Source organism: Amphiura filiformis, unplaced genomic scaffold (genome assembly GCF_039555335.1).
Source record: "Amphiura filiformis unplaced genomic scaffold, Afil_fr2py scaffold_21, whole genome shotgun sequence".
In the NCBI taxonomy this organism is placed as follows: Eukaryota; Metazoa; Echinodermata; class Ophiuroidea; order Amphilepidida; family Amphiuridae; genus Amphiura; species Amphiura filiformis.
The window spans coordinates 2,769,490-2,788,523 of record NW_027305485.1 but is presented as its reverse complement, the minus strand read 5'-3'; the positions used below and the strand labels follow the sequence as shown (position 1 = coordinate 2,788,523).

At 35.8% G+C, this 19,034-nt stretch overlaps 1 protein-coding gene across 1 annotated transcript; it reads left to right on the top strand.

The window, feature by feature from the left end:
- The first annotated feature begins 403 nt into the window (after positions 1-403).
- On the top strand, positions 404-11,220 carry LOC140143422 (NXPE family member 3-like). The gene is made up of 4 exons (XM_072165278.1): positions 404-451; positions 7,879-8,639; positions 9,401-9,453; positions 10,355-11,220. Exons 1-4 carry the CDS (start codon positions 404-406, stop codon positions 11,218-11,220), a joined length of 1,728 nt encoding a protein of 575 aa, XP_072021379.1.
- The last annotated feature ends 7,814 nt before the right edge of the window (positions 11,221-19,034 follow it).

The following is a 19,034-nucleotide window of genomic DNA, read 5'->3' as shown; positions in this document are numbered from 1 at the left end:
GTTTCAAAGTGCAAAATCCGACACGTGTTTTTATGGTTTGTGAATTATATTATTTTTATGTATAGATAATCAATATAAAATAATAAATGATGCAGATTGTGTACTGTTTATCGTCTCAACTATGTTTGCTCTTCAGGCTGCAATTCTCCTTCTCCAACTTTTCTCTGTGCCTGGCTATTGGTTTGGCTTCGCTGCATTTTTGACTGCGGTTTGATATTGGCATAAAAAGACGGAACCATCAATAATCGGCATCATACAATTTTATTTATCACAAAATACTTCGCTTTAGAGTTCCTTCTCAAGCGAATCTAAGGGCAATCTTTGGATCAATATGAAAATATTGCAAAGGGGTCACTTTAATGGCCAAATCGGTGGTTTTCAACTTTGTCATCTGATTAGTCTTATGATATTCGCCATAGTCAGCTATGCAATGCTAATCCTAAGTTATAAGGTAAGTTGCTCAAGTGACAAATAATCACATGACCATATTTTAAATTTCTGCTCACCTTGTAATCATATTGATTGCTGGGGTTTGATAAATACATTAAGAAAAAAACACCTTAAAATTGTACTTACTGTTAGTATTCCATTTTGGACTTAAACTTTTTAACATGTTCTAATACGTTTATGGGACCTTTGGACGTCCAACCGATCGATTTGAACGTACCATTGGCCTGGAGAGGAGGCATCTCTGTTGACGATAAATCAATATGACCTTCATCAAGTGAGGATCAGCCAAGCACAAAAAGTTTCTTGTTTAGCGTAATTAGCATATTATCTTATAAGTATTTTTACCGTAGGCCTTATAATCATAATACAGGCCTGCCTCAAGTGTAATGTGCGAGTAGAATGATTTCTTTGATATTCTTCTTGATTTGACCAATATTATACCTATTTCTTTTCTTTTAATACCTTTACATCATAGGCATATAACTTGTATTAGTGAAAATATAGTCTAAAACAAAATGGGATTTCCGTCCACCTTTTCTTTTTCAAAGAAAGTTTTCAAGCTGGTAATAATGTCACAGATATCTTTGCGAAATACCTGTGTAATTAATGGTTGACGAAGGCTCTGATATCAACTATAATGGCATGGGAAATATATCAATTGTGTGACGAATACTTTGTAGGAATCATTGGTAGTGGGTGTAGTATATGATTCTTAATTACAAAGTATTGGTTAGTACTTTTGTGATTTTCCAATAATTGGCGTTAAACATGTTTAATACACGCCTGTATTTGTAATGCTTGTAATGGGAGTAAACAAAATATTCTGTGTGCGTGGCCTGAACTAAAGGTCTGTAGTGCAAATATGTCTCTTTATCCAGCGTTTAGAAAATGTGTACTCAACCGTTGCTGTCAAAAGACCTTTGTTTCTGGATACTTGTCCGAGTGTTTAATGACATTGTACCATATATGCCTACTGCGGATGCGGTGGCATATCATTATTATCCACTGACGTATATAGAATATCATTAACAAACTTTAGTACTTCTCGGACCTAAAGATTATAAGAGATTGGATGATGTTGTATTCATACTTGCATCTACCAGCATCTACTGCGACGTCGCCCGAAGCTAGCTTTTCGAATATGCTTCTCGTGTGGCGTGTGTAATTAAACGAATTAGGTATAAAGCATGCACGCAAGGTTAACATCGTCACACGTCTGCGCATGTCCGTAGGTGCTAGGCCAAGTATAAACTTTCATTTAACATTCTAACCAAGCACATGCACCTCAAATCTAACCTTCTACCTCTCTTCCGGCAAACATAGTCCAAGGGTCCCTTAAACGTACTAAGCAGCCCTATATAAAACCGTGACACTCAAAAGGCCATATCTCTGGAAAGAAACGTCCGATTAAATTATTCAAACGCCAAAATGTTTCTTTCATCAATTCCCAGCCAATAAGTTAGGTCTGAATCAATTTAAAAGTACTTCAATTTTTAGAGGACATGCCTAATAATAGTAGGCATATCCACTAAAAATTGAAGTACTTTCAAATTGATTTAGACCTAACTTATTGGCTGGGAATTGATGAAAGAAACATTTTGGCGTTTAAATAATCTTAATCGGACGTTTCATTCCAGAGATATAAGGGTTGCTAGAACATGTTAAAAAGTTTAAGTCCAAAAAGGAATATTAACAGAAAGTGCAATATTAAGGTGCTTTTTCTTAATGTATTTATTAACTAGCGTTATCTGGAACATCATATTTGCTTATAACAACATGAAATAAGATCATCCTGAAAATTTAAGCGATTTTATTGACATAAAACAAAAAATATAAGACCTCAAAACCCATGGTTTGTTTGGTGGAACCTCAAGTATGACCAATTGACCATAGATGGCTGCCATGGAAAATATTTCCATAGAGGAGCTGAACAATAAGTGCATTATTTAATGTATTAAATTTTTCTTTAAAACAAAGTTGAACTCTTGATAAAGGAAGGTCTTCTCTATTTTCTGACCAATCAGGAAAGAGTTTGGTTAAAAATGTTTTCTGGTGGAATCAGGAATTTCTTGAAACAACCTGTTTTAGGTTTAAATCGGGCCAATGCAAGTACTGCATTCCATGGGACTTCCTGAATTGATTTGTGTTTGCATTGACAATGCATGGGTGAGTGCACACAACAGTAAATGGGAAACCATTCTAGGAGCAAATGTATTGACAGTGGATATCCCTAATAATAGGGAGCAAGGATTAATTTTATTCCAAGCATACCTTCAAACAAGTCAAAGTATTTGTCTGGCCCTACTGATCCCAGAAATGTAAAGTTTGTACGCGTACGACCTATAGACGAATCACGCATTCCTGCTCCTCAATGGCAGTCATTAGCCGCGACGGGTATCCAACTATCCCACCTAAAATGTGGGATGATGCGGCCTTGAAGGGTATTATAAACTGCATTCTATCACCCGTGTAACACATAGACGAAAGTATGATGACAGTTTACAACACAAAAGAATCTAACATCGAATTTTAAGCGGGTTTAATCCACCCAATTGGGTACTCACAACACCTGTTTGGTGCATGCGGGTACCCATATATGGCCGACCAAATCCTGACCATGACTTGGCTCGTTGGATTCGCCTATTGTTAAGAATTTGTTGGGCACAAAAGGTCTAAGGTCGATTTGCTTGTTGCACATAGGTCAAAAGTCAAAATAGGAGTCAATGGCATTGGTATTTATTTATCATCTATATTCTGAACTTCAAACTGCAGAAAGTGAAAACTAGTCTTTTCCTCAATCCCGCAAACTTGAGGAATAATTTACCTCCATTTTTACGAAAATCGAAGCAACTTTAATTTGTCACCACTGTACAACATACAAATGTGACACGATCTGGTCCATAAGGGCCAAAGGAGGCATTTTTGAAAATTGAGTTACTATAATTATTACAATAAACATACAATAGGCTATCATCTATTGAAAACAGCAAAAGCCTAGCATACTTGGTTCTAAAGTTATGAAGTTTTTTGATGTCTATTTTCTTATGTATTTTATTGTTTTTATTACTCCACATTTTTACCTTTTTCTCAGTTTCAAATAAATTTGCCGAATTGGCCCCCATGGACCAGATCATGTCACAAATTGACCTTGGACCTGTTGAGTCTATAAACTTAGTAACTATATGTCCTACACGCACACACATATATGTTGCATTTTTTGTGATCCTTAGGCCCAGACGAATAATTTGATATGTTTTTTCAGTGAAGTTTAATTTTTGCCCCTTGTATGATCCTATAGGGTTTTGGGGGCCTTTTCAGGGTCAGTGGGTTCAAATACATCTTGGCAGACAAAATATTTGAATTAAGCATTATACCGTACCCGAAAAATAAGTTGATTGCCTGCTTTTACGCAAACTTACCGATTGGCGCTTAAATAAGCACACATTTCGGAAATAGAACCTATAATTGGCACTTTCTTGCCGTTGGTGGTGTGAACATCGATATCACACAATTCTTGTCCTCTCTTTCGTTATTTTATAATACGTGATATCGATGATATCCCAATCAACGGCAGGAAAGTGCCAATTATAGAAAGTTTATAGGCAATGTTTGAAGTATGTTCACTTTGGCACGACAGGCAATAAAGCTGTTAATTACACTACAATCAGACCTCATAAAAGGTCTTATTAGTTTCGTTTAAAAAACATAATAACATAGTCATATTTTAGACCGAAACAATAATGAAACGTCATCGCAACATTTTGACATAAAAATCTATAATATCATGGAATCCAATATTCCACAAGGGTCAAGAAGGTATCAAGATGTCCCACGGGGAAACTTGAAAGCTCCACCACCTCACACACCGACATCGCCCGGTTAATAATTACATTATACAACAAGAGACACTGAAATGAATACACGGGATCGATACACGTAAATGTGCTATGCACGATTGATATTCAGGCGATAAATCTTTGGATACCGGGTTAGAAAATGATGAATATCTCCCGTAAATGATTTCGTATAAAGAAACCAGATCTGGTTTACTTTGCGTATTGAATAACTGGCGTGCGTCTTGAGCTGAAAAAGTGACCAAAATACAGATTTTAAATAGCGCAGCGTAGACCCTCGTGGAGGTAGTCTCGGGCCAGACTGTATGTGGCTATCACGAACATACAGGATCGACGAGTGTCAGACCGACTGACACAAACTGGCTGTGTAGGAGACTATCATAGAGGCAGTCTAAGCAGATGACAATGGCGTATGTATGCTCGCTAGCACCTCTCTTTGATTTTTGATTTTATTTTAACTCATTTTTTCAAATCCTAGTTTTCATATTTTTATTAAAGCCATAATATACGATTTCGGGCAAATTTGAAGTTTTGTTATTCCATTTATATTATTTTTGTTGGTTTTCTGTTACATTTGAAGCAGAAGTAGCGAGATCAAATGAAAGAAAACACTTAATATCTTGACCGCTTAATTGTTGTGTTCTATGGGGGATTTAATGTCTTAATAAGACATCAAAGTTAGTTGCTCTATCTACATGATCTGAACAACGAACTTGGCTGATTTCAATTAGGTGTAATCCGAGGTGTAAGTTGGACATTGTGTAAAAATTACAAATATGCCAAAATATTAGGTTTGAAATTCGTGCATCTCATGATATGATATGTATGCATAAAAGCTCATAAAATATGTTGTCGATAGGGGAGGGTCTAGTCCAATTAAAAAAAATCGTGAAAATCTGTGTTGATATATATTCTTGAACTTTTAAAAATTGATATGCTTTATTTCATATTGAAAGCTACTGAACTTGAATGCAATTTTTTTAAAAAGATATCAATTCGAATGTAGGATTAGGCCTAAATATGAAATACTTAGCAACAAGAAATAAATCATGAAAAAAGTGGGCCTTCAAGCTGACATGCATTAGGCCTATATTATTAAAGACAAAGGGAGGAGAAAAAAGAAAGAAAAACGAACTGAAAAAATCCAAATCATCGATAAGGATAACATGGGAATCGAACTCTCAACCCTTCGCACTGCAGACCTTCGCTCTGTCCACTAAGCCATCGCATCTTGTTCTGGCTCAAGGGTATTCTTTTGCTGTCTTATTTCTCGTTTAACATGTTCAAGTATCTCACTCAACAACAATCTTTTCAAAACTGCTAGTACTTCAGTTAAATGAGATGATACTACCTTCTTTGACGACTACAATATTTTGTTACACAATAAAGTATTTTGCATTAATAAAATATATAACAATCAGCTGAGTGAACACCGGCTGGTCACTGCATTCATTTGGGAATGTGTTGGGACCAGCTTGATTCACCGTCCACAACATGATAATGTGTGCACATGCTACATTAAAATACACTTGTAGGCCTATGTTGTTGTTGGTGGTGGTGTTTAGCCCTTTTGATCTTAGTTTTCCTTAGCCTTTTCTTTATGGAAAATTGTATAGATATACACGAGAGGATGGCAATCTTTTGCTTTCATTATGATATGATTACGAAAATCATTAACCACTACTTATGTTTTGAGTATATACCCAAACCTAAGACCACGCTCAAGGAATTGCGAAGCCCCCCATTGCTTCGTGTATTTTGATCAATGCTCAGCTTCATGGTCAGTGAGCACATAACTCACCCACTATTTTTTACAAGTAATGGGCCTTGCAAATGAAATGCCTCAAGCTTTTAATCCGATAAGCTGATTATCTATTTGTTTTCATGAATTGGAAGACGTTCTTTGATGTATTACTGAGCTCAATCATCTGAAATTACTGGAGCGTGAGGTCAGCATAGTATTTTGTTAACAGAAGGTTTTCTCCAAATTCATTTCCTAATGCGATTGACGCTTAAAGAAGCACACATTTCGGAAATAGAACCATTCTATTCCCATAATTGGCACTTTCCTGTCGTTGGTGGGGTGAACATCGATATCACACAATTCCTGTCCTCGTTTGCTTATATAATACGTGATATCGATGGTCACCCCATCAACGGCAGGGAAGTGCCAATTATAGGAAGTCTATAGGCAAATAATCAGGGTTAACTTTAACGCACAAAACACGCGTATTTACGCGTTCAGGCATCCCCCCCCCTCCGGATCTACGCCTATGGCTCCAAAAATACACATATTGTTAAAAATGTCTTCAAAAATAATATAAAAATAACCCTTGGGCAATTTTTTTGACTCCTTCAGAGGAAAAATTTACAATTGAAAGGGTCAAAAATGTTTGAAAATACCCCTTCATCAAAATACATCTTCATCAGAAAACCCTGTCTATACAGGCAATGTTTGAAGTATGTTGACTTTGGCACAGCACGACAGGCAATAAAGCTTTAAATTACACTATCAGACCTCCAGTATAAGGTCCTAATAGTTTCGTTTAAAAAAAGCATAGTAACATAATCCTATTTAGACTGAAACAATAATAAAAGGTTATCGCGACATTTTGACCTAAAAATCTAATATCATAGAGGCCAGTATTCCACAAGGGTCAAGAACATCATGCAGTTATTGGTGCCTACATGTATGCACACAGCACAGGGACACTCACAATAGTATAGGCAATTGACCCCTACTGGTAGCGCTGTGTTGTAGATATATGAGAACTAGTTAGCATCATATATCAAAAAGTATAAAAGCTATGATTTTAGTCCTCGCTCTATGTTTAAATTACTTATTCTTTTCAAAATATCTGAATTTTCAACCCGGTACAAGCTTTAATAACGGGGGGACCATATTTTGTATGAGAAAGAAATCCTACCATCTATATCCAACTCCCGTGTTATTCCAATGCACATTTTGCTTCACCAGGCCGCCCTGGCTTGGTCTCATTTGGAAGGGGGGGGGTCATGAAACCGTAATAGGTACAAATTTAGTACTTTCTGTCAATCAAGCATGGTTTATTCTCTAAATGTCAATCTTTAAATCATTAGCATAGTCCGTATAGTAGCGGGGGACCGCCTTGATGAGTAAATGACAGCAAACCATTGAAAAATACCCCAAAACTCGGTCAGTGGAGCTCCGCCCGTACATGTCAATAGCGTCATTATCGATTGGATTAGTCGACCGTAGCGGACAATTCGATGGCGCATTTGATTAATATTATCACGTGGTAATAAACTTGCATTGGACAATCAATTACTATAATGGCTTAGTACTGCATATCTCGGTTTAATCTTCACTAAGCGGGTTTATGGCTGGAAAGGTCACGGTGAATTTGCCGTGGACATAACTGCACTATGAGGTATCAAGATGTCCCACGGGGGAAGCTCCACCACTTCATCTCATCCTCCTTCCCTTGGCTTAACCACTGCTCAAGGCAGCTTGTATTTCTACCATTTATTTACAACTCCATCTACAAACATTTTCTAGACCTCAGTGTTTTTATATTGCCTTTGTTTTCTGCAGGTGTTTAGTAATTTAGCAGCAGATGCAAACTTCCATAATCAATCTCTCCGAGGATTCGTAGCGCCAGCAATTGCATATAGACATCATGGCGACGATTACAAAACCCCGACACCACAGATTGCAAAATCACCCGACATCAGAAGAAAATTGAACATTTCAATGGATTTTCCAACCAGCCCTCAATTTTCATATTACTTCGTCAAATCTAACAAGCCATACAATTTATGCGACACTCTCGAAGTATCTATTGAATCTAGAAACACCAAAAACGAAAGCAAATTGTATGGCGGTGATTTCTTCTACGCTTGGATTCATAGTGATGAATTGCATGCGAGTGCTGCAGCTGATGAAATAATTGATCATTTCAATGGCACTTACACTGCAAAGTTCCGCCTCCACTGGACTGGACAAGTGAAGATTACAATCGTGCTTATCAATTCCGCAGAAGCTATTGATGTCCTGAAACGAATAAGGGAAAATTTTCCAGCCAGAATTAGTTACCGAGGACAATTTAAAGCTGAAGGTGACACGCCATCGGCCAGTACACCCTGCCACATAACAACTGACATGTATATTGATCCAAAACATAAATTTGCGAACATGACCTTTTGTAATTTTACCGATGAAAAGACTGGTTTTCCGTGGTTCTGTGTCAAACCAGCATTGTTGTCGTGCGACACATATTTCATACACACCAGCTCTTGGTATGACGGATATGTAGGCGATTTGATATCGGAAAAGGAAGTACGGCTTATCACGAGGTTAGTAATGTTTTGGTTCCTTCCTACTTTATGAGAATCACAAGCAAATATGTGATTCAATCAAGCAAAATCATTCGGAACTCGGAAATACTAAATTTGCAGTTTCTTATAGGATAGTAACAAACATTTTCAAAGCTGTATTTTGCAGAAAACCCCATTAAAATTGAACAATCAGTTCCAAAGATTTGAGCAATTGAAGAGGTTCCATAACAAAAGGAAACAAACGGAAATATTGCCTTTTTTGGCTATATCTCAAAATCAATATTTCCGAGTTAAAAAGTGGACATTTCTCCTTTTTTTTGCAGCAAAGAAGTTGACCTTTTTACTTACTGGCATGTGTGAAAAAGTGCGAAATTTGGAAAAACGCCCCATACGCTGACCTTTGGATAATAATTTGTGTCTCAATAGCCTTTTGATTACCAAGAATGAAGAAAACTGTAACATTTGCGTCAATTCAACCCACAAGAAACCTATTTAGAGCATTAGAACGTTATGTTGTAGTATTTTGGCGGCCATTTTGAAAAACGCCCTCTACTGAGAGTTCCCCATATTTCCCCGAGGTTGGACCCAAGTTCTTGTTCAGCACCCTCGAATATACAAGAAAACATTATCAAAACTTCGTCTTAATTCGCGCACGGGAATTCATATTCCGGCTCCACTATTGAGGTCAGAAATGAAAATGTTTTGGTATTGTTATAGACCTGAACTCGGAATAACGTTTCTACTGTTTTGTATCTAATTATATAATTTTGTCTACACAGCCCGAAAGAAGTAGCATCATTAGCCTCGCCCATTGATGTGGTGCCGTCCAATAGTAAGCAAATTGACTTCGAATTTATCTAACTGAAGATCTCGTTATTGATATTTTCAAACGTAATTGTTTTTGTTTGTTTTTTTGTGCAAATTTTGTAGTGTTTACACCTGTGCCAACTTGCGCCTAAATACAATCGTTCAAATTCGTCGTGTTGGGAAGGAAACAATTATTACCCGGCGTAGTTGTGGTATAAATAAACTAGGCTCAAAAAGAAACTTATACTTTTTAACAGGATCATAATTATCTTAAAATCCTGTCTATCAAAATGAACAAAAAGTACATTACACATATGATTACTTCAATACTCTACTGTAAATACATGTCAGTAATCAAGCAGTTGTCCAACTGACATAACAGCAAAATGCACTGACATGGAACAGCTTCTGGACCACATCCACAACCAAATAATTGGCGCCCAGCACAAGTAATCTGTGCGAATGCGTACAAGATCCTTGCACAGATGGTAATTCCCAAAGAGTAAATGAAATAGTGTGGAACAAGGCCTGTTTTTTGCAGAAAGTGCGTGTAAAGTAGAAAGCAGCACCGTTTTGGAAATTATTATCTGTGCAAGTATCCTGTACGCATTCTCACAGATTTCTTGTGTTGGGTGCCAATTATTGGGCTGTGAATGTGGTCAGGTAGCTGTTCCATGTCAGTGCATTTTGCTATTGTGTCAGTTAGACAACTGCTTGGTTACTGACATGTGCTTAGAGGAGAGTATTGAAGTAATCCTGTGGGTAATTTTGGTTCATTTTGATGGACAGAATTTTAAGATATGACCTTGTGAAAAATTATAAGTTTCTTTTTGAGCTCAGTTTAGTTATCATTATTCCAGCCATAATCACAATTATTTATCATGTTTACTATTGATTATTTCGATTGCTAACTGTTGATATTTCAGACGCTGCAGTTTCAAAATGCGTGGCAAAGGAGCTTCAGGCATGTGTTTTGGGAGCTACAGAAACCAGACCCGACAACAGTGTTGCCGGATTTTATTTCAAAGACAAGTGGCATTCCCTAGTTTGCCATAATAAAGAGTTCACGCCACCAGAAATAAGGAAATGTCTACAAAATCATAGATATGCAGGTTGTCAAAGTGGTAATGTGCGACTACCGGAAATAACCAAATGTTTACAAAATCAAACCCTCTATTTTCTTGGTGATTCAACTATTCGTCAATGGTATGAACATTTTGCTCGATTTATTTTAAAAGACACGGTAGTTGAAAAACTAGCCGTAATGAGACATTTTGGACCAAATGTTGCTACAGATGAGGTGCATGACATCCATCTTAAATATCTATTTCATGGATATCCAATTCGGGAAAATGAAGTTTTCGTGAAAGACATGAAATACATTCCAAATACAATTGACGAAATTGAGCATGGAAAAAGTGTAGTGGTTTTGATAACCATCTGGGCCCATTTTGCAGGAACGAACCTCACTTTCTACAGAGATCGTTTGTATAAAATAAGAGATTCAATTCAACGGTTACAATCAAGAAATCCTAGCTCGCGTGTTCTTATAAAGAGTGCGAACACGCAGAAGCTCGAAGGTAAAGTAGTTCGAGATAGAGCACATTGGTATTATTGGAGCGTGGATCAAGTATTACGAGAAATCATGTCTGGTATAGAAAATGTGACAATTATTGACGTTTGGGATATGACTATTGGCCATCGTAGTGGCTTTAACATACATCCACAAGTAGATGTCATTGCGCAAGAAATAGATATGGTACTCTCTTTTTTGTGTTCTGAAGATTCTTAATCAATTTTCATAGGCAAAAAGGTGAAAGTTTATTTTCATAGGCAAAAAGGTGAAAGTTTATTATGTAGCATGTGTCCCAATTAAAGACAACCATATGACCTGACATGTACCGCAGTATAATAATAGTCCAACGGATATCAAATTTAAAAGCCAGGGGAAAGTGAGGAAGTGAAGGGAGGTGGGAATGAAAAGAGAAGAAGTGGATGGGCGATCGAGAGGGTAGAGGAGGGGAGGAAGACAAAAAGAAAGAAAGAGAGGAGGGAAAAGAGAGAGGGGAAGAAGCAGACGAGGGAGTGATAGGCCCCCTTAAGTGTATACATAAGACAGAATAAGTGCAGAGAAAGGAAAAGAAAGGAATGAATAAAGAAAATAATAATTATTAGTATATAAACTAAACAATATAAAATAGACAGCCATTCAATGATGCTAAAACCTTTATGCGTTGCGTAATTAAAACACTCAATCAGATGTATTTCACACCTGGCAAACACAAGTCACCCAATTTCGAAAACTGGACGTTTAATGTACACACTCATGAATATTGATTGGCAACATTTTCCAATATGTCAGCACTCTAATCGGAAATAATAGATGAATGGATGCTGCAGTCCGTCGGGAGACGCCGTTTAGGATTATGCAAACGGCGACGTAACCGAAGACTGGCGTATTTTATGATCAGCGATAGGGGACGCACTCACAATTGCTTTTGTTTTTGTTTTATTATTATTATTATTATTATATTACGTTATTTGCTGTCCATTTTGCGCATATTTATGAAACAGTGACGGTCCCCGATTCCCGAGAGGTCCACCAATTTGAATATAGGGTATTATTCTTACGTCCCCGTTTGGGGGTGATTACTAATACGCATACATTACCAATGATTACGTTTCACTACCTGGAGAGAATTGACCAAAAATTCTCTCCTGAGGTTCCTGAAGTTGACCAGATCACAAGGATGTCATTATAGCTACATGCAGTATATAACACAAATAGGTCAATGAGTTACATAAAAATGACCTTGCATGGTATTTAGTTCCCAGGAAGTGAATTTTGCCTAGGCAATTTGTGGTTAAATATTGATCCCTCACTACAAGAGTTATTACCGTCGATTTGATTGAAAAAGGAGATGAGACATGATCAAATATCTCCAGGTAACAAAACGTAATGTATACAAACACTGTCTCAATGTACAGTTGTACACTTAAAATATAAAGAAAGCTGTACCGTCATAATATTGAAAAATAAAAAACCGATACTATAATATTATTACAAATGCTAACAACACATCCAAAAGGAGTATGTTTTTCACACTTTATTATTAATTATCTGACATAGAATTCTATTACCCGTAACAACCAGCACTGTAAATCTTGTCACACTCATTTTGTATTTCTTAACACGGAGCACCATTTCTGTCATTATATTGAGAACGGTGCATCAGCATAAACACGGAATCAAGCTCCAAGCTGGCGTACCTTATTGTACAGCCTATCCCTTACTATACATTATTTTTGTTGAGTGCAAAACCAATATTTTGGAATACTTTTCATGATGCTTAACACATATTTTAAAGAAAATTCCCATGTAAAAATTACATTTTGTTGGTCTTACAAATTCAAAATTTTCTTTCAGCAATTATTCTGAATCAGTAGCGTTGCCAGGATTTAGAGTGAAGGGGCAAAGCCGAATTTTCCATTTGTCAATTTTTGTCCCATTTTTAGTCCCTGTCTAAATATTCCAATATAACCATATAATATTTTGGTATTAAAATAAACGGCTTCATGCAATATGCACTTCCACTGGCCTTGCACTCTGCCTACAATTATTCCGCAAGTTGCCGTAGCCTGAATACACCATTAATATTTTAATTTAATTACTATTTAAACATAATTAAAACAATTATATTTTATGAGAACTCTTTGTAAGTGGTTACATTTTCTACATTTTTTTTTGTATTAAATGTGTGCACAATTGATAGATTTTCCACATTTAATCTTTTTAGTGACCATACAGCAGTTTCCAGACTTTTTTATTAGACGTACAATATTGTATGTAACATTTGCCATTCTATTTCCAGTAATGTTTAAGTTCTAACGAATGTTTGATGACGTAAAATCGACAATATATTTCTACCAGATATTATACGTAACATATTATCGATTTTACGTCATCAAACATTTGTTAGAACTTAAACATTACTGGAAATAGAATGGCAATAGATTAAATAACGTAGATATGTTACATACAATATTGTACGTCTAATACTCGGAGTCTACATACTGCTTACCACCTCAGTTTGCTAGCTCCCCGAGTAGACTATTGACTTTCATTGACTTGTGGTTAAAACGCTTAACACATTATTCAATAAGTGATCACTCATTATTATGCCAAGATATGTTTTAAACATCTCACAAAAAGTAACTAACCACCCTTATGGCCATTAATCAAAAACAGGTTATTGTATTACAAGTCTGTAAAATGCGTTGGAAGCAGAATTTATATCTGCGCATTTTCACATCTCATTTGATACGATAGCCCAGAAAACAATAAAACATCGGTCAATATAATGTAGTGAGGTCCAGATTTGACAGTTGCACTTACATACAATACAAAAACACTCAGATATTATTACACATTACACCTTCCATTATACGGAATACAAAATCAATACAATTTACTGCAACTTTCAAATCTTGGGTTACATTGATTTAAATGTAAGCTGTGACGTCAATATTTGGTTCATTGCTACAAATGAGGTGTCAAAATGTGCAGAAATAAATTCTGCTTCCAACGCATTTTACAGATTTTTATTTTTAAACTATTATTTAAGGGGGGTTAGTTACTTTTTTTGAGATGTTTATTTGATAACATACGAATACTTCACTTTTACTGTCACTAATTATATAAACTATTTTACTACCATTCATTGACTACTTTACTTGTGTTAAATATTTGTATATTTCGAGTTCAACTGAGTTTATCATGATTAATAAAAGAAATAGTTTTATTTATCAACAATCGACTAAGGCACAGTCTATGGCTATTATAACACAGTTGTGGTGTAATCTTACTCGAGACGCAGATTGTAATGCTTTTTTAAAAATTATTCAAATTGTTCTGTAACGTTATTTCATGACCTAAAAAACAATTATCATGTTTACTAGAAAACTCCTTCGTCACGTGGAGTTAATTCCAAGTTATGAACGTCAGTGTAAAAGTAACACACCACATAATCTGATAAAATTCTGACAAAATACTATGCGTGTGATGGTTAAAATATAATCACGATTGTTAAATTACACAATACATCTTTCACCGAGTGATTATACAGTATTCGACAATTACACGCATTTAAGGGATCTAAAATGAGCGTTTATTGCGTTTCGACAGTATTTTTGTGGGACATGAGAGCACCTCAGACCTATCGAATTGCATTCTGAATACGAAGCATGTCTTTCTGATATCAAATAATTTTCATTTTTGAAAATCACAATATAATACAAATTTTATGACAAATTATAAAAATTTGATATTTTCAAATTTTGATATATAACAGTCCTCGAAGTAAATTATATAAATCTAATGATATATTCTTAAAGTGTATGTAGCAGGAGGAAAAGCCGACGGTCAATTGAAAATTTTGACCTTTCATATTGAAGATATGGATTTTTTTCCCAAAAAGACCTAATTTTTTTGGTGTTTTGGGAAAAAAATCCATATCTTGAATACGAAAGGTCAAAATTTTCAATTGATCGTCGGCTTTTCATCCCACCTACATACACTTTAAGTATAAATCATCAGATTTATAAAGTTTACTTCAAGTACTGTTAAATATCAAAAATATCAATTTTAATGATTTGCCATAAAATGTGTATTAAATTGCGAATTTCAAAAATCAAAATTATTTGATATCAGAATGACATTCTTCGTATTCAGAATGCAATTCGATATGTCTGATGTGCTCTAATGTCCCAAAATAAATACTGTCCAAACGTTCATACCCCAGCCCTTAAGACAGTTAATAATACATGTACGAGGGTCATTCAAAAAGTTCTACCTGTTGGGTCATAACTTTTGTTTTGTTAAAGGTAGCTACTTGAAAATTTGCATACATATAGTTTGTAATATCACCTACAGGTGGCAAAAAAATCATGTCAAGACCATTTTCAGATTGTTGTTAGTGACCTGAAAAGTAAGTAAGAGTAAGTGAGTAAGATATGGTTTACCGGAAACGGTCAAAATATGTACAATATTAACAAAGGCGTCTCAAGTACAGTGTGTTGAAGATCCCATAATTATTCCATTTGGTCATGTTATACAATAAAAACTGTATAAAACACAAGAATAAACATAAAAGTATATGTACTGGTTAAAAGGTTGCCACAAACTGAAAATGATGGACATTAATATGCAAAAAACTAATAGAACAAATAGCCAGTGTAATAAGATTAGTATAAATGACCACAAACACAGTTTATGAAGATATTGACTTTAATAAAACATGGTGTAAAATGGTGGCACTATGTCGCTTTTTTGGAATAAAATACCACAATAGATCACAAAGGGAATTAAATTTACTTTTTTGACTGAAAAATGTGTTATAGTAGCTTTAATTTTTGTATTTTATCTAAAAGCGCAGCTAGAAAAGTCACGCTATAGGGATGGACACTATGCTGATTATCATTACTTGAGATGTTACAAGATATCCCTCAAAAAATTGGAATTCTGGGTCATTTCTGTCCATCAAAATTTTACTTTTTCAGTCACGGATGATGTTTTGGACTGTAAGGTGTATATTCATCCAAAATTAATATTGTTACTAATATGACTTTTTTGTATAAAGAGGGAAGTTCGTACATTGGCGGGAGGCATGTTTCCAAGTGCAATATCCAAAGATGCGTCACCGTTTCCGGTGTACCATATCTTACTGTGTTTTTCAGGTCACCTACAAAAATCTGAATGGTCTTGACATATTTTCACCACCTGTAGGTGACATTACGAACTGTATGCATGCAAATTGTCAAGTGGCTACCTTTAACAAAACAAAAATTATGACCCAACAGGTAGAACTTTATGAATGACCCTCGTATATTACTCATACATAATTCTATATTTTTGGGATCCACACGTACCCCATAACGACGAATTAGTGGTAGCGAACGGCAATGGTACTGTGATGGTAAAATGCACTGTGATGGTACTATCACACGGATAGGCTGATGGTAAAAATGGTAAATGGTAATCAACAAATGAACTGTCTCGAATTTATGTAAGAGTGATATAATCATGATAATAAAGCGTATACAGAACGTATCAAAATAAAGTAAACGGTTTGAAAAATGCCACTAGTAGATTACAAGACTAACAAGTGTATGGAATTTGGTCAAAGTGCTCTACTTGATAGCTGAATCAACATCTTGTCCTTCCACAACTGTAACATCATAGTGTGACCATTGATAAAGAATAAGTGACAATTTTTGTGAGCCGAGTAAAAATGCAGTTGCGCAAAGTCAATTAATATCTAAACAAGATGAAAATCACGTCACCACTTCTGGGCCCCATATAATTATCTTTACTCACACATACACCATGTACACAAAAAACCATTGTATAACCTAAGACCACAGAGGAGAAAGAAACAGAGCGCGTGCAACCAGTCAAAGTATCCGCGTCACTCGATAATGAGGGCCGATTGTTCCATGAAATGCGACAGGCGAGACAACTACGCACTGATTACCGCGTATGTTCACGGTCTATCGCGTAATCGCGAAAGCACGCAACGCTGGCGTGATTGTTAGACACTGCACGATCGAACAATCGGCCCTCATGAACATGCGAGAACTTACACCATACAATACACGCGGACTTTAATTGGTTGCACGCGCTCTGTTTCTTTCTCCTCTGTGCCTAAGACACGTACCCCAGCCCATTGTTATCTATTTTGAGTTTACACCCGCATACCCTTTTTCTTTGAATGCTATTAGACTATAGTTTCGCAGGATCTAGCAAAAATATTTTTTTATAATTACGATATACATCATTATTATATACAATCATATAATACATAAGTACAAACACAAGCTTCAGCTTGCTTGTATTATTTTGTAAACTTTTTAATCAAGGCATTTACCCTCATCCTACTGTTTTGTAATACGGACTATTAATAATTTCATTCTATTACCTCCACGACCTCCATTCAAAATCGCGCACTGTGATTTGTTGAAACGCATCAGGTGAAAAACCTTTAATTAACAATAAAGTGGCCAGGGCAACGAACTTTATGTTCTTCTCGCATCTAGCGCACAGCAAAGCGCGATGCAGTATATTAGCGCCATTACACATTCTACGCAACTCACTTTACGCTTGGTTACGCGTTTAATATTTTGGATGTCACTTTACGCTTTGGCTACGCGTACTCGCTATAACCTTGAGGTAAAAAACTTCAAATATTTGGGCAAAAATGCAATATTTTCTCTTTAAATTGCACTATTTTGTGGTAATAGAATAGAAATAAGGGGTGTGGCAATATCTTTTACACCCAAATAATGTGTCCTCGGCAGTAAAAACGTTTAAATAATGGGTTCGGCAGCGCCTCGCCCATTATTTACGTTTTTACTGCCTCGGACATAGATCTAGTGGAAAAGAAACATCTGTGATTGGTTTTGCCAAAACCTTAAGTGCTCCCTTCAACCAATCAGGTTTTTTTTAAATATCGAACAAAAGCCAACACATCCCCCTAAAAACTCTTTTTCTCATTAGGTCAACAAATAACGCAATTCAATGTTATAGCAAGGCGAAGTGTGGTAAATCTGTTGAAAACTATCCCAGCAAAAATTTTGATCAAAATTTAGGTATTAAAAGTAAAAACCTGAAGTGTTCCTTACAATATTTTTCACATTTTATGTCATTAAATGAAAGAGCACACTTATATGCCCATATGCAAGCCTCATTAGAATGAGCAATGACCAATTCTCTTTAAATTGCAAATATTTTTCAAAAAGTTACTATTTTCGCTTGTTTTGTCATACTCTTGTAAATTTAATGAACTATGACTTTACTAAAGAGCGCTTACAAATTGATATGCTAGTGTCTCTGAAAAGAGCTGTATGATTGCACACATACACAGGTGATAGCTGGTGATGAGTGCAAACTGCTTAATAATGTGCAGGGTAATACATTCAAAAATAGTGCAAACCTATCGATATGGTAATTAAACCTTTTACATCACTACTTCTACGGCGAATAGTGTCATTGCTTGAAGTGATCCAACCATAGACTTCATAATGGTCGACTGCAGATCCGTCGGATAACGCTTTTTCAATGGGAAATGAACTTTGCTGCTTGGATGATGTCACGATGAGGTTAGCGTTTATTCCGTATTGAAAAGCGTGTTCCGACGGATCTGCACTCGACCTCCTCACTTCATTAGAGTCATTGCTTTGATTCAAATGTTTGATTCACCAACTCCCGTGTTAATTGAATGGAGATTTGACCGAAAATATTAAGCTATATTGGTAACGGACCGCTCCGTTCTGAAGGATGCCACAATAAAACGGTACAAGCTACATTTAAACTATTCTATGAAATTCTAGAAAATATAGTTTTGTAACATGTTCTAAATTTTTAGCTAATTTAGGTGTTTGGAAATAGTCGCACTTTCGTGTTTTAGGAAGGATATGTAAACGACAGATAACACCAAAAATATGAAGAAATTATTTCCAAACCGTGTTAAGTCAACAATCATTATGTTGCTCATTTTCAAGAATGCTGGTTAACAAAAAGCAGGCCATTGTCTCATTTCGTGAACAAAG

Excerpts from the sequence above, each read along its gene's own strand:
- LOC140143422 (XM_072165278.1), top strand. The coding sequence starts at position 404 with ATGATATTCGCCATAGTCAGCTATGCAATGCTAATCCTAAGTTATAAG. Across the intron at positions 452-7,878 it reads TGCTAATCCTAAGTTATAAG|GTGTTTAGTAATTTAGCAGC; the intron begins GTAAGTTGCTCA and ends TGTTTTCTGCAG. Across the intron at positions 9,454-10,354 it reads TGATGTGGTGCCGTCCAATA|ACGCTGCAGTTTCAAAATGC; the intron begins GTAAGCAAATTG and ends TTGATATTTCAG.